Source organism: Neoarius graeffei, chromosome 21, assembly GCF_027579695.1.
Source record: "Neoarius graeffei isolate fNeoGra1 chromosome 21, fNeoGra1.pri, whole genome shotgun sequence".
Lineage (NCBI taxonomy): Eukaryota > Metazoa > Chordata > Actinopteri > Siluriformes > Ariidae > Neoarius > Neoarius graeffei.
Genome location: NC_083589.1, coordinates 9759473 through 9776502, shown reverse-complemented (window position 1 = coordinate 9776502; position 17030 = coordinate 9759473). Strand labels below are relative to the sequence as shown.

At 42.7% G+C, this 17030-nt stretch overlaps 2 protein-coding genes across 2 annotated transcripts in view; both read left to right on the top strand.

The window, feature by feature from the left end:
- znf800b (zinc finger protein 800b) overlaps window positions 1-3611 on the top strand; it is a 51279-nt gene extending 47668 nt beyond the window's left edge. Inside the window, exon 6 of the mRNA XM_060903559.1 lies at window positions 2646-3611. Coding sequence (XP_060759542.1) covers window position 2646 — 1 coding nt within the window. The 3' untranslated portion in view covers window positions 2647-3611. The remainder of the gene's footprint in view (window positions 1-2645) is intronic.
- Window positions 3612-10230: 6619 nt separating this feature from the next.
- Window positions 10231-17030, top strand: part of grm8a (glutamate receptor, metabotropic 8a) — a 525298-nt gene continuing 518498 nt past the window's right edge. The window contains exon 1 of the mRNA XM_060903017.1: window positions 10231-10755. Within this exon, the coding sequence (XP_060759000.1) occupies window positions 10231-10755 (525 nt within the window). The remainder of the gene's footprint in view (window positions 10756-17030) is intronic.

Genomic DNA, 17030 nt, shown 5'->3' with positions numbered 1-17030 from the left:
GAGGTAGAGGCTTGGCAGTGGAGGTTTGAGTGGCTGTTTTCTGAGCTTAGTCAACAGGCCGGCTCTGCCTGCAGCCTCACTTTTGCTTCCGCTCCCGGCACCGCCTCCTTCACTTTGCTTCCGATAACAATCCACAGAGACCCCGCTGGTCTCGCTATCTCGTCCGGAATGTTTTTTTTTTTTTCTCGTCCGGAATGTTGTGCATGCGATGGAAATCGCTACAAACTGTCATTTTCTGCTGGAAACCAATGTCCAGTAAGTCCATACGGTTGTATTGGATATTGAAGTCTGGTACAGATGAACAACACGCAAAAATACACACAAAAAACATAACAAACGTGCATAGGTAGGGAGAGCTTGTAGCCGCAGCCGTTGTAGTAGAATTGTATATAGTAGGGTTTTCCAGAAAAAAAGGTAGAAGTAAAAGCAGAAGTAGACCCAGGAGTAGAAGTAGAAGGCGGAATATGGCGTTTGACCGACAAGATGGCGTCTGTTACAATCTGGATCAGCTGTGATGTCACATGCAAGTGCTCCATAGAGGTAATTGTTAATATACTTGGTGATTTTGGGTCAGTTTCATCAGCCAGGGTTAACTGGTCTAAAAGTGAGGCTCTATTGCTTGGCCAGTGGGAGGAAGGGGTGCCAAGGCTCCCTGATGGACTGGAGTGGAAAAAAGATGGTTTCAAGCATTTGGGTGTTTTTCTGGGGAATGACACAGTCCTGAAGAAAAATTGGGAGGGTGCAGTGGAAAGTGTTCATGGGCGGCTTGAAAGGTGGAAGTGGCTGCTGCCGAAAATGTCTTACAGGGAGCGTGTACTTATTATAAACAATTTGGTGGCCTCATCTTTTTGGCATCGCCTGGCTTGTGTGGATCCCCCACCAGACCTTTTGAATAAACTGCAATCTGTTGTTGGGAACTTTTTTTGGGATAAATTACATTGGGTACCACAGTCTGTTTTGTTCTTGCCTAAAAATGAGGGGGGGCATGGTCTTATACATTTTCAAAGCAGAACTGCTGCCTTTAGGTTGCAGTTTGTGAAAAGACTTCTTATTGGGCCCACAGTTGTGGCCTGGAAGCTTCTGAGCTGCACGGTTTTAAGAACTTGTGGGAGTTTGGGGATTGATAAGTCACTTTTTTTGACAGCACCGCATAGGATCGATGGCTCAAGGTTACCTCCTTTTTATCGTTCTCTTCTAAAAGTCTGGAGCATGTTTAATGTGCAAAGCCAGGGGGCACATACTTCCGTACACTGGCTTCTACAAGAACCTGTTATTGGTGGTGCAAGAATGGACATTTCCTCACCCGATTTCCCTTCGCTCCAGAGGAGGTGTCTTGAGTCAAGGATTATCACACTGAAGGATGTAGTAGACCTGGCGGGGTCAGACTTTCAAAACGCAAATAGGTTTGCTGTCTCCATGGGACTAAAGTCTCTTCGTGTGGCCAAACAGCTGCTGGATAAGTGGCGCACTACCTGCACTGCAGATGAATCCATGCTGCTTGGGCGCTATTGTTCAGGAGTGGTGCATCCAGATATGTATGATGACTTCCCTGGATTGGAGCTCTCACCCATCCTGGATGAGGGTGCCAACCTACTTTTATCAAGCATAACCACAGTTGGGTTGAGTGTTGCTACTGGGAAACAGTTTTATCAAGCTTGTGTAAAAGTATTTAATAAGAAATGTTTACTGACACGCCTTGGCGCACTGTTTTAAAGTTAAGTGTAAGCGTAAAACCAGAATGGAGAGCACTTTACAAACCACCATTGCCTAAAAGAGTGGGAGATCTACAGTGGAGGCTCCTTCATGGGGCGGTTGCTGTTAATGCCTTTGTCACTGTCTTAAATCCAGCTGTTAGTCAAGATTGTCCTTTCTGTCTTCAGAGGGAAACTGTTTTTCATGCTTTTTTGTACTGCACAAGGCTCTTGCCTTTGTTTACAATTTTGAGACGCTTGTTTAATTGTTTTAATAAGGAGTTTTCCTCAGAGACATTCATCCTTGGATTTAGATATAAGAAAAGAAGACAAAATGAGTGCAAACTGTTGAATTTTATTCTGGGTGAAGCAAAAATGTCGATTTATGTCAGTAGAAAAAACAAAATCGAGAATCAACCTGGAGATGATGTATTAGCTTTGTTTCCTGCTCTTGTCAAGGCTAGAATCTTGATTGATTTCCAGTTTTATAAACTTATGCAGAATCTAGAAACTTTTGAAGCTGTGTAGTGCTGTGGGCAGGCACTATGTACTGTTATTGATGACAATTTGCATTTTAGCCATCTCCTGTAGTTTTTTTTTTCTTTCTTAATTTCCATTTTATTTTACACAAAAGGTTAATTGTATGAATTTTGCTGGGTTTTTGTAAACTAATAAAGAATCATTTAAAATCTCAAAATCTCTCTCTCTCTCTCTCTCTCTCTCTCTCTCTGGTCCTTAGACTACAGCATGTTCTGACCTCTGAGAAAGTTTGTTCGAGCATTCACAAAACAACAGACATCTGATTAGACTTTTTAGTCATGCTCTGCTGGTGCTTGGTAGTTCCGCTGGGCTCGGCTGCTCCAAAACAGAAGAGCCATCGTCTCTGTGTTTAACCAGACTTATTGACCATGCTCCGTTGTCTCACATCTGTTTTTCTTTCTCTTTCCTTTTCAGATCCCTTTTGGGGCAAACACTGGATTTCTGATGCCAAGGAAGAATAAAGGGAAATGAAGAAGAACTGGAGCGTAGATCAACGCCACGCTTGTAGACACCTGAGTGTCCTGCTTCATACTGTTAGTATTTGATGGGTTTATGGAGGTAATAAAGAAGAGTGTTTGTTCAGTTGCTTGTTCAGCGGATGTTGTAACTGAACTATATTAGAGGTGTTAACCACTACTCCAGAGGAAAAAAAAAACTATTCTCTTACTGGACCTGCCTGCAGATATTGATAACTAACTGCATTGTCTCAGTCTCAGCCAAGAAGCGGGTAAAGAATTGTCCCAGTGTCCTGTTTTAGTGGATCAGCCCCGGGGGAAGCTCCTGAGTGAAAGTGGTGCTGATGAGGCATGTCTAACTCATTGGTATTCAATGCAAATATATATTTCTTTTTTTTTATTACTGAAGAAAAAAGATCCACAACCGCTGGAATGTTTTGTATATTTTTGTTTTTGACCCGTAGACAGCTGTTATTAAAGTCCTATCTGACAGGGATGTGATCTCTCACTATTTTTTGATCAAGGTTCAGAAAGCAAAGTCTACAGACATTCCTTATGTTCAAATCCAAGGATCATTTAATGCACAGAGTTCTCTGAAATACGCTTTTGGTTTCTGCAGATCATTTCAAACGTATGTTTGTGTTAAGCTTTGAGGACGGAGTTTGTTTTTCTCACCAGTTTAACGCAGTTCTCTACGTTTGTGTAAGGTGTGTGTGTGTGTGTGTGTGTGTGTGTGTGTGTTATCCACAGCGACGTTATTTCCCGCTGTATTTAAATGAGGAGTTTATTACATTTCAGAAGACCTAATTTTTGGTTGAATGATGATGATGATGATGATATTATCAGTATTTTCTTTTCTAACAGTGACTCACTGAATGTATCCAATTCCAAACACCTTTTCTCCACCAATAAACAAACCGGACTCGCTGGGCTCTGTGTTTTTAGCTGTAGCTGCTGATGGAAGTGTAAAAAGATGATCTGTACTGTATCTGTGAGCATGCGGGGAGAGCAGGGGTGTATGTGGAGGTCATACGGGGGTGAGTTGTCACGCTTTATATCAGCACTGAAGGCATTAAGTCACAGGCTGAGGAGCTGTTATCTGTGACTGTCTGTTCCTGGTGACTGGGGTGAGGTGAGGGCAAGTGTCTTTTTACTTTGACTTTTAGTAAAAGGAAATGGCATGTCACATGTTTATCTTGCCCACAATGGCGTAAGCGGGGTGAGGTATTGTAATCAATGCGGTTTGTTTGTGTGTGTGTGTCTGTTACCTATCTAACGTCTAGACGGTTGCACCGATTGACTTCAAATTTTCAGGGTAGGTGGGCAATGGTCCATAGATTACCTGATTTAAATTTTGGAGGTAAGCAGGTCAAGGTAAACCTTTCGGTCAAAATAACATATTTTCCATTATAACTCAAAAACGATTGCTGATAGACAAATGTTTACTATTATGAGCATATAGGAACTCCCATATGGCCTTTCATTTGGTACCATGATCTATGACCTTGAGTGACCTTGAAAGGTCAAACTCAAGGTCACAGATATTCAGAGGGCTGCAATTTGAAAACGGTTGATGGTAGACAGATATTTACCATTATCAAGTTATAAGAAGTGCCATATGGGCTTTCATTTGGCACCATGATCTATGACCTTGAATGAGACTGAAATGTCAAACTCAAAGTCATGGATTTTCATAGGACTATAACCTGACAGCTGATGATTGAGAAACGTAACCATTATCAACATATAGGTATAAAATAAGTGCTGTTGGGCGAGGTTTGTTTTGCCTGGCAACACTTGTTGCGTAATAAAATATTATAAGCGATGACTGACTGTTGAAAATTCTATTTTATACTAAAGGTGTCATGTGAGATGTGGTCGATGCCCTTTTCCACACTGACCGGTGTTTATACAGTGGAGCAGATGAGGGTTAGGGAGGGTCCTATACAGGGGGCAGCAGGGGCAGTTTGGCATGACTGGGATTTGAACTCATAACCTTCCGATCAGTAGTCTCACACACACAGCAACAAGTTCTTTCATATTTTTTTCATCGTCGTCACTAGAGGGCAGTAAAATGCCACTTAGTGAAACATTCAGATTCCTACACTAATGCGAATACTGGCCTTTATTCACAGTGCCATATGCAAAGAATAAAGTGCTGTTTCTTACTGGAGTCTTCATACCGCTTTCTCTTTCTGAGTTTCTCTCTCAAGCAGCCGGAGTGTTTGAAAGGATCCTCATAAAGCAGTCTCCCTGCACCACCACATCTCTCTCTCTCTCTCTCTCTCTCTCACTCACTCACTCACTCACACACACACACACACACACACACACGTACGTTAATAACCGTTTATCCATGACGTGGTGGAGAGAAATTATTGCGTCTTTGCAGAGACACGTTTTTCATCTCAACACACAAACTGAGTGACGTCAGATGCCGCAACAAGCGCCGTGTCACGCGCTCATTACCTTCTAATGCGTTTGAGTGGGAGAGAGACAGGAGAGAGACAGGAGAAAGAGACAGAGAGAGAGAGACAGGAGAGAGACAGGAGAAAGAGACAGAGAGAGAGAGACAGGAGAAAGAGACAGAGAGAGATAGGAGAGAGAGAAACAGACAGGACAGATGGGAGAGAGAGAGACAGAGAGAGAGAGAAACAGGAGAGAGATGGGAGAGAGCGAGAGAGACAGACAGGAGAGAGAGAGATAGGAGAGAGAGAGAGGAGAGAGAGATGGGAAAGAGAGATGGGAGAGAGAGACAGACAGGAGAGAGAGATGGGAGAGAGAAAGAGATAGGGGAGAGAGAGAGACAGAGAGAGATAGGAGAGAAACAGATGGGAGAGAGACAGACAGGAGAGAGATGGGAGAGAGAGAGAGGAGAGAGAGAAACAGACAGGAGAGAGAGATGGGAGAGAGACAGGAGAGAGAGATAGGAGGGAGAGACAGAGAAAGATAGGAGAGAAACAGATGGGAGAGAGAGAAACAGACAGGAGAGAGAGATGGGAGAGAGACAGGAGAGAGAGATAGGATGGAGAGAGAGATAGGAGAGAGAGACAGAGAAAGATAGGAGAGAAACAGATGGGAGAGAGAGAAAGACAGGAGAGAGAGATGGGAGAGAGAGAGAGAGGAGAGAGAGAGAGAGACAGACAGGAGAGAGAGATAGGAGACAGACAGACAGGAGAGAGACAGACAGGAGAGAGAGATGGGAGAGAGAGACAGACAGGAGAGAGATACAGTAGGAGAGAGAGATGAGAGACAGAGAGAGATAGGAGAGAAACAGATGGGAGAGAGACAGACAGGAGAGAGATGGGAGAGAGAGAGGAGAGAGAGAAACAGACAGGAGAGAGAGATGGGAGAGAGATGGGAGAGAGACAGGAGAGAGAGATAGGAGGGAGAGACAGAGAAAGATAGGAGAGAAACAGATGGGAGAGAAACAGACAGGAGAGAGAGAGATGGGAGAGAGACAGGAGAGAGAGATAGGATGGAGAGAGAGATAGGAGAGAGAGACAGAGAAAGATAGGAGAGAAACAGATGGGAGAGAGAGAAAGACAGGAGAGAGAGATGGGAGAGAGAGAGGAGAGAGAGAAACAGACAGGAGAGAGAGATGGGAGAGAGACAGGAGAGAGAGATAGGAGGGAGAGACAGAGAAAGATAGGAGAGAAACAGATGGGAGAGAGAGAAACAGACAGGAGAGAGAGATGGGAGAGAGAGAGATGGGAGAGAGACAGGAGAGAGAGATAGGATGGAGAGAGAGATAGGAGAGAGAGACAGAGAAAGATAGGAGAGAAACAGATGGGAGAGAGAGAAAGACAGGAGAGAGAGATGGGAGAGAGAGAGAGATGGGAGAGAGACAGGAGAGAGAGAGATAGGAGAGAGAGACAGACAGGAGAGAGAGATAGGAGAGAGACAGACAGGAGAGAGACAGACAGGAGAGAGAGATGGGAGAGAGAGACAGACAGGAGAGAGATACAGTAGGAGAGAGAGATGAGAGACAGAGAGAGATAGGAGAGAGAGAAACAGACAGGAGAGAGAGTTGGGAGAGAGAGAGAGATGGGAGAGAGACAGAGACAGACAGGAGAGAGAGAGAGAGATGGGAGAGTTAGAGAGAGAGAGATGGGAGAGAGAGAGAGAGAGAGACAGACAGGAGAGAGAGACCGACAGAGAGAGACAGGAGAGAGCGATAGGAGAGAGAGAGACAGATAGGAGAGAGAGTTACTCATCACATCCCTTAATAATGTCTGAGTAGTTGTATTTGAGTGTGTGTGTGAGAGAGAGAGAGAGAGAGAGAGAGAGAGAGAGGGAAGACCAGTGACAGTCTGTATTCTGGTTCTGTGATTGGTTTGTCGGTCTCGCGCTCAATGCGCTGTTCTTTTCAGCACCAAAGCGCGAGCGCCTTAACGCACCATCAGCGACACGCAGGAACCCGGAGCAGGAACCCGGAGCAGGAACCAGGAACCCGGAGCAGGAACCAGGAACCCGGGGCAGGTAGGGCTCAACATTTCCCCTTCCTCACATTTCACTAGCATCATACTTTTGTTCGGAAACATGTTCCATATGTGCATCTGGTTCCTGTTTTGTTTCACGCGCTCTGCGATTCCGACTCAGAGGGAAGAGGATATTCTCCCCCCCCCCCCCCTTTCTTTCTTTTTAAATGTTGCTTTCAGTAATGTCTAAGGAGCTGTGTGTGAATTGATGAGGCGACTTGCTGAAGTCTGCACTGAAGTTAGAGATGTGTACCAGCTCTCCTCATGCTCCTTCTAATTAATTTTTTTTTTTTTTAATATAGCCAAATGTTACAAGGCAAAAAAAAAAAAATGTTCAAATAAAGGGGAATGTATGTGCAAATCCAGACAACTGACTATAGTGTCTGTGTTTCTTTCAGTCAAAATAATAATAATAATAATAATAATAATAATAATAAATTAATTAACAAATGTCTTGATGCTTTTTTTTGCTTTTTTTTTGTTCTGAAAAGATTAAGCTCTGCTGTACTAATTGATTTCAGTCATGAGCTGAAAATATGCAACGTGAAAAAGGAGAGCGAGAGAGATTTAGTGAAGCTATCACTCTGCATTTGGGTCCCCTAGAGAGCAGTCCTGCTGGAGAAAATATAATCAAATCGCCAGAAGAAGACAGCACAGCTTGACACATACCAATACTTGTAAAAAAAAAAAAGAAAGAAAGAAAGAAAAGAGATGGGACAGGGCCAGGGGAGCTTAATAACACGTCCATCATTCTGTCACCTCTAACGATCGAAGAGCTTCAATTTTGTGACCGCCCATCAATTCCGTCTCATTAGCATGAGTGGGTCTGTGTGATTTATTTCGCACAGATGAAGAACAAAACTAAGTCCTAAATCCCAAAGCGAATCCTTACACACATCAAATAAGATGACATGTTTATAATAATGTAAGACCACCTGACTGTAATTTATATGTGACAAATAAAGGCATTTTCTTCTTCTGATAAAATCCATGAATCAGCTGGGCGTGGTAGGCTACAGGTGAAATACAGATGAAAACATTCATCCTGACAGATCTACAGTCCGGTGCAGTGTTTTGGGATGTTCTGTTCAGCTGTAATGGGTCCAGAAGTGGATCAGTCAAGCCACATCAAGGAAAAAGACAGCAATGTCTGTGATGTCCAAGAGACTGGCTCTGTAGTGTCGACTTCAGAGGACACCTGAATGTGGTGCAGTTTCAATCCACAGCTGCACGCATTGATCTTGCATGCATAGTGGCAGGAGGAAAAAAGGTCAGAGTAGAGGTCTTTGCTTCTGTAGTCACTGGAAAATCCCCACAAAGCTCACGTTCAGTGATTCCCAATGACAAAGACTCACTGATTTTGTGTTGATGCATCAACCTTGATTTATGGCACGAATACAACTATTAAAATGGTTCGAAAAACATTTAGAGACGATCACAGTTAAATCGATATAAGCATCTGCGTCAACTCTACACTGAACCGTCGATAATCAAGATATCTTCGCAAAAGGAAAGGATCACACGCAAAAGGAGTGGCTCCGTGTAGCCGACTGCTTATCATGATTCACCTGAACAGATACAGCCTTAACACTGTATGCACTGCATAAATATTCAAGAGTCTGGAGTTTACAACCCCATATCAGAAAAAGTTGGGAAGGTATGTAAAATGCAAATAAAAAAAGAAACTGATTTCTGAATTTACTTCTTCCTCAAAGAAAGATAGGAAGGAATTTGGATATTTCACTCTCTATGGTGCATGATATCATTAAACAATTCAAGATATCTGAAGGAATTTTGGCGTGTAAAGGGCAAAGGGCTCAAGCCTAATCTGAACCCCCGTGATCACTGATCCCTCACTGCATCAAGAACCGTCATTCATCTACAGCTGACAGAACCACATGGGCTTGGGATTACTTTGGAAAGCCTTTATCAAGCTACAATATGGAGTTACATCCACAAACACCAGTTAAAACTTTACTGGGCAAAAAAAGAAGCCTAATGTTAGTTGTGTCCAGAAGTGCCGTCGACTTCTCTATGCTTGGAGGCATCACATAGTGGAAACGTGTATTGTGGTAAGATGAATCAGTATTCCAGGTCTTTTTTGGAAGAAATGGATGCCGAAAGCCAGGGTGTATCATGGTATAGGGTTGGGTCTGTGCTCTTGGTAAAGGTAACTTACACTTCTGTGATGGAACATTAATGCAGAAAAGTACACTGAGATTTTGGAGCAACTTCAAGACGACATCTTTTCCAGGGAGATTTCAACAAGACAACGCAAAACCACATTCTGCTCACATTACAAAGGCGTGGCTGTGGAAGAAGAGGGCATGTCCACTCTGTCCACAATAAAGAATGTGTGGGGAATTTAGAAATGAAAAATATGACAACGATGGTGACCCCGTTATGACTGTTTCACACTTTAAGACCTGTTTATAGGAAGAGCAGGACAAAATAACACCTGAAACACTTCATCACTTGGTGTCTTCAGTCCCTAAACATCTTTAAGTGTTGTGAGAAGGAACGGGAACATTGTAAAGTGGTAAATGCTTTACTGACCCAACTTTTTTAAAATGTGTTCGAAAAATCAAAATTGAAGTGAAAGGACAATAAAATTCATGATGTGCTGTTGTATTGTTTTGAGTGCAATACAGGCCAAAGATTATTTACAAATCAATGTTTTCAGTTTTAAATTAGTTTCAACATACCGTCCCAACTTGTTCTGATTTGGTGTTGTATATTTGAGTGAACTTTGCTGCTCAGTCAATGTTTATTTGTTTTGCAGGTTCAGCTGGAGATCCAGCACAAAGCAGAGAAGAATCTGAGGTTTCACATTCCCCTGCCACTTTTTTTCTCTTCTGTTTTTGGACTCCTTCACTTTCTGTCATAACACGTGTACTTCAGACATGTGTGGAGCACAAGAAATCCCTGTGTGGACGTCGCTGTGACACACGAGGTTTGACCTCAGCATTAAGTATATGGACATGGATGGTCCCACCCACCATCACTGCCATTTTGGTTAAATGATTGGGATTTCTGGATCTCCTATTCCTCTGTAGTATCATTATGGCGTTACAACCCACAAGCCCGAAGTGGGCACCATACCAGCTTCTTCTTCTCCTAACGACTGAGATTTGCTGTTGGTTGCCATTGTTTTCTCAGCGCTTGGAGCCTCTACCAACAGAGTATGCCCACTCCATCCGAATCGATGGTGACATCATCTTGGGTGGCCTATTCCCGGTGCATGCCCGTGGTGAACGAGGAGTACCCTGTGGAGAGCTGAAGAAGGAGAAGGGCATCCATCGCCTGGAAGCCATGCTCTTTGCCATCGACCTCATCAACAAGGACCCAGAGTTGCTGCCTAATGTGACCCTCGGTGCTCGCATTCTGGACACCTGCTCCCGGGACACATATGCCCTTGAGCAGTCACTCACCTTTGTCCAAGCACTCATTGAGCGTGATGGTTCGGATGTACGCTGCGCAAATGGTGACCCCCCTGTCTTTACCAAGCCTGACAAGATAGTAGGAGTGATCGGAGCATCTGCCAGCTCCGTCTCCATCATGGTAGCCAATATCTTGCGGCTATTCAAGGTAAGCTGCCTGAGGCTCTGAGCAAAGTTTGATATTGCTGAGGCTTTTGACTCTTTTATCTGCTGTGATTGGCTCTAAAGCTTTGTACCCAAGGTGTTGCTGGGACTGTATCTAAATCTTCAGCATATTTAAATCTTCAGTCTCACTGGACGTCTCGTATTATATGTCGGGTAAAACTTTTCAGTGCTTCAGACAAGTGTTTCTGCATCTTGTGTAGTGTGTCATGAGGATGTGTGGGCAAGTTGTAAGGGACACTGCAGCTTTTCCTTGTGGGCCGTCTTCAAGTGAGTGACAGACTGCAATAATGTGACCCCACGAGACGATGCTTGCAGGCTGTTTGGGCCTGAGTGTCCAGGGGGGATACACACTGATCTTGGCCTTTTGTTTTGAGATAAACCTGTGTGTTCTGCCCTGCTTGACACTGAACTTCCCTTTGTTGCTTTCCCATGTCACGATTACAGACAAAGTTTAATAAAATGAGACGTTTAGTGATGGATAAGGATTCTGCTATGACAATAACATCCTGGTTTTGAGAGACAACACCTGATAAATGAGAAAGTCAGGCATGCTTTTGACATCACTGTAGCTTAAACCAAGACATACTTTTTTATAGTCGGTGCGTAATGCTGCACGCCCAATTAACAACGAAACTTTAATGAACAAGGCTCCGTGGTGTTTGACGAAGGTTTATTAGCCGAGCAGAGTTTGACTGATTAATGTAGACATGCTGTACAATATGCTTGCGCAATGGTTAATGATGCATTCGACATACCAGTACATATCTTTTCCCCGAGAAGAATGTCAGCTACCATGACTCACACTGCAGCACTGCAACAACACTACACACGATTGTCATTAGTGTGTGTGTGTGTGTGTGTGTGTGTGTGTGTGTGTGTGTGTGTGTGTGTGTGAGTGCGCGTATATATGCTTGTGCATCTATCTGTGTATGTCGATGTAAACTCGCTCTCATTATTTCCAGAAATGAAGTGTTGAAACATTATGAAGCCAAACACCATTTACAGCATTTAAAAGCAGGCAGAGTTACACTGTGATTCTTTATCTGATGCTCCGTGGGTCCAAACCGTCAGATATTCCTATTCTTGTGCCTATTCCCACTAACATAAAAAATATGTGCATGCACGTGTGCACACACACACAGTCTGGTCTTGTTAATATCATCTTTCTCTAAAACGTAGTTCAGTTACAGCTCGTTATCTCATATCCGAACCTCTTCTTTACTGACGTTCTGTACATCGTGGTGTAGGGATTAGCACTGTCGTCTCACAGCAAGAAGGTTCTGGGTTCGAGCCCAGTGGCCGATGGGGGCCTTTCTGTGTGGAGTTTGCATGTTCTCCCCATGTCTGTGTGAGTTTCCTCCGGGTGCCCTGGTTTCCCCCAAAGACATGCAGGTTAGGTTAATTGGTGGCTCTAAATTGACCGTAGGTGTGAATGGGAGTGTGAATGGTTGTGTGTCTCTGTGTCAGCCCTGTGATGACCTGGTGACTTGTCCAGGGTGTACCCCGCCTCTCGCCCGTAGTCAGCTGGGATAGACTGCAGCTTGCCCGCGACCCTGTACAGGATATGGATGATGGATGGACATCATCTATAATGTACAGTGGTGCTTGAAAGTTTGTGAACCCTTTAGAATTTTTGATAATTCTGCATAAATATGACCTCAAACATCATCAGATTTTCACACAAGTCCTAAAAGTAGATAAAGAGAACCCAGTTAAACAAATGAGACAAAAATATGATACTTGGTCATTTATTTATTGAGGAAAATGATCCAATATTACATATCTGTGAGTGGCAAAAGTATGTGAACCTCTAGGATTAGCAGTTAATTTGAAGGTGAAATTAGGTGTTTCCAATCAATGGGATGATGATCAGGCGTGAGTGGGCACCCTGTTTTATTTAAAGAACAGGGATCTATCAAAGTCTGATCTTCACAACACGTTTGTGGAAGTGTATCATGGCAAGAACGAAGGAGATTTCTGAGGACCTCAGAAAAAGCATTGTTGATGCTCATCAGGCTGGAAAAGGTTACAAAACCATCTCTAAAGAGTTTGGACTCCACCAATCCACAGTCAGACAGATTGGGTACAAATGGAGGAAATTCAAGACCATTGTTACCCTCCCCAGGAGTGGTTGACCAAGAAAGATCACTCCAAGAGCAAGGCGTGTAATAGTCGGCAAGGTCACAAAGGACCCCAGGGTAACTTCTAAGCAACTGAAGGCCTCTCCCACATTAGTTAATGTTAATGTTCATGAGTCCACCATCAGGAGAACACTGAACAATAATGGTGTGCATGGCAAGGTTACAAGGAGAAAACCACTGCTCTCCAAAAAGAACATTGCTGCTCGTCTGCAGTTTGCTAAAGATCACGTGGACAAGCCAGAAGGCTATTGGAAAAATGTTTTGTGGACAGATGAGACCAAAATAGAACTTTTTGGTTTAAATGAGAAGCGTTATGTTTGGAGAAAGGAAAACACTGCATTCCAGCATAAGAACCTTATCCCATCTGTGAAACATGGTGGTGGTAGTATCGTGGTTTGGGCCTGTTTTGCTGCATCTGGGCCAGGACAGCTTGCCATCATTGATGGAACAATGAATTCTGAATTATACCAGTGAATTCTAAAGGAAAATATCAGGACATCTGTCCATGAACTGAATCTCAAGAGAAGGTGGGTCATGCAGCAAGACAACGACCCTAAGCACACAAGCTGTTCTACCAAAGAATGGTTAAAGAAGAATAAAGTTAATGTTTTGCAATGGCCAAGTCAAAGTCCTGACCTTAATCCAATCGAAATGTTGTGGAAGAACCTGAAGCGAGCAGTTCATGTGAGGAAACCCACCAACATCCCAGAGTTGAAGCTGTTCTGTACGGAGGAATGGGCTAAAATTCCTCCAAGCCGGTGTGCAGGACTGATCAACAGTTATCGGAAACATTTAGTTGCAGTTATTGCTGCACAAGGGGGTCACACCAGATACTGAAAGCAAAGGTTCACATACTTTTGCCACCCACAGATATGTAATATTGGATCATTTTCCTCAATAAATAAATGACCAAGTATAATATTTTCGTCTCATTTGTTTAACTGGATTCTCTTTATCTACTTTTAGGACTCGTGTGAAAATCTGATGTTGTTTTAGGTCATATTTATGCAGAAATATAGAAAATTCTAAAGGGTTCACAAACTTTCAAGCACCGCTGTATGTATGTTGTCTTGTGGACAGATGTCCAGTCAAGAAAGTGTGCATGCTGCACCGAGGCCTTGGCGATTGATATTTTGTTCTCTTGTGTCCTTCTACATGCCTGGATTCATCATAAAGATCTGCTCAGCTTGAACTCTCCTTTCTGACATCATAAATGGTTTATACTTCACCACCTCCTTGTCTCCAATCTGTTTCTCCTTGACTTCTCTGAAGGTCGGAACCAACTGCACTGGACCAGTATCATCTCTGCTCTGCTCACCTCTCACCAGGAACTCGACACTAAAAGCTTCAGTGTTTTCCTGTCTTTGACTTTGGAATGAACTTGAAATTCTGCTTCCATGCGTACACTCAGATTATTTATCCCCAGGAATAACCAGAAATTGCACAATTCTCTTTGCCTTTATCTGATTTCCGGAGCGTGTTCATACTTTACTTCACCCACATCCCCATGGAACCCTGTTCCTCATCCATGCTACCATCACCATTCAGCAGTACAGACCATCTTAATGCTGTTACGTTTAGTACTGAAGCACATTGCGACATTTTCTCAGTATTTCCAGGTTGTTAAAACATACAAACGTCGCGTGATGACGAAACATTTCTCGCTCTTACAATACACAATTTATCTTGCTACGATGTGAAACTTTTTATGTTAAAATGTGATAACATTGTTATCATATGAAATGTTTTACATTATAAGGAGATCTCATGCAGCATGCTCACCAGGACTCAACCCAGGCAGCTCGTTCTCATCGTGTAAATGAGCCGTACTCCTCAGGTCTCCTGACACAAGGTTCTTTTTATAACATGATCATTTTGTGATAACATGATGCAAATAAAGTTTCTAAAATATCTAGTTATAACAAGAAACTTTTCACATTATATAACGTGATACTCTTTTTTTTTTTTCTGGTGAAGCAGTAACATGCTTCCATGAATGTTATGTTATGACTAAACTAACCTCTCATTAATATACTGCCTTTAGCTTCGGTGCTGATCATCTGACATCATCTGAATGCAAATCCAACACCTTGGAAAGGTTCATCAGTATGCAGATGGTATGACTAAACCCTGGGCTTCAGCTACACAGCACTTCTCTGCTTTTTTCCAGCTACACAGTTGATCTGTACTTATAAACTCGATGAATTCTGTTGTATAGTTATATATCCTCTTATATATTTCTTTATATTCACAACTCACCTTTCCAATTCCTCAGGATAAAATGTTAAACCATCGACTCCTTGACATCTCCTTGTTGTTCCTTGACTTCCGTGCCAATTTCTCTGCCCTTCTCCACCGGGTGTCCAATTCTCTGCCAGAGCTCCAGGCCCTGTCTCTACAAATCCCACATCCATCCTGAAATGCTGCATAATATGTTCCTCTGTGCAGGTATAAGAACAAACACAGGATCTTTACCTCACACTGTGAGCTGACTGGTGTGTGCAACGGCTTCTAAAATGTTCACAATGTGAGGTTTAGGTGAACACTGATTTAGTGAACAAGTACAGTGTCTTGCAAAAGTATTCATCTCCCTTGGTGTTTGTCCTGTTTTGTCGCATTACAAGCTGGAATTAAAATGGATTTTTGTGGATTAGCACTATTTGATTTACACAACATGCCTACAAATTTAAATGTGAAATTTTATTTATTTATTTTTTTGCCCAATCTGGAGTGTGCATAGGTATTCCCCCCCGTCAATACTTTGTAGAGCCACCTTTTGCTGCAATTACAGCTGCAAGTCTCTTGGAGTATGTCTGTATTAGCTTAGCACATCTAGCCACTGGGATTGTTGCCAATTCCTCAAGGCAAAACTGCTCCAACTCCTTCAAGTTAGATGGGTTGCGTTGGTGTACAGCAGTCTTCAAGTTATGCCACAGATTCTCAGTTGGATTGAGGTCTGAGCTTTGATTAGGCCATTCCAAGACATTTAAATGTTTCCCTGCTGGAATGTGAACCTTCAACCCAGTCTCAAACCTCTAGCTGAGAGCAATTCCAGCGTTATGGACGTGACACTTGAACTCAAAATGGCAACAAATGACCCAGTGCATGTTTTATTGTCTCCCAGTATTTAAACAGGTGTTGCACATTTTAAGGCTGTACCATACTGGAGAAGTGATAGAACAAGAACAATTCCCATAGTACATCTAGGGCATGCCAGAAAATGCCAATAAAAGATGCGTTATGGATGTGACAGAAAAAGTATCACTTTTCTTAGGTGACTGGACATTTTTATCAAACTCTGTGAAATTGTAAACCTAATGTCGAAATGGAGATATCCATTTGATAGAGGGGTCCAAGGTGAATATTAAAAATCTTTGTTTAAAATATTTTGTATTTCATGCAGAGTTTTGGAAGGAAAAGTCAGCGTTATGGATGTGACGAAATTCCGTTATGGATGTGACGCGTCTGAAATAGACATGGCATATGTTTAGAAAATCAGCAATTTAACCACCATAACCCTTTGAAAAACTCTCTAAATATCAGCTAAAACTATCAAAGTTCTTAAATAATATTTAGGATGGCTATTGTTTTGCTGTTTTGTGGATTTTAGCATACATTTCTGTGGCTTGTGACAATAATATAGAATTGTACATGATCAAAGTTGATTTTAGCTTGGGTTTTACATTATAAGAAAGAAAGACTGACAGTGACATATTAGGTTGGTTACAAACTGGTTCAACTTATTCACATCTGTAAAATACAGGCCTAGGTGATATCTCTGGGAGTGGTTTTGATGTATTACATGTTGCTTTATTTTTGCATGGTGAGGTTGACATTTACATGGAATTGCCCCTGACTCAAACAGGTTTTCCTTCAGAATTGCCCTGTATTTAGTGCCATCCATCTTTCCTTCAGTCCTGACCAGCTTTCCTGTCCCTGCAGATTATAAATATCCCCACAGCATGATGCTACCACCACAATGCTTCACTGCATGAATAGTGTTCTCAGGGTGTTGGGTTTGCGCCACATATGGCATTTCCCATGATGGCCAAAAAGATCAATTTTAGTCTCATTTGACCTGAGAATCTTCTTCCATGTGTTTGGGAAGTCTGCCACA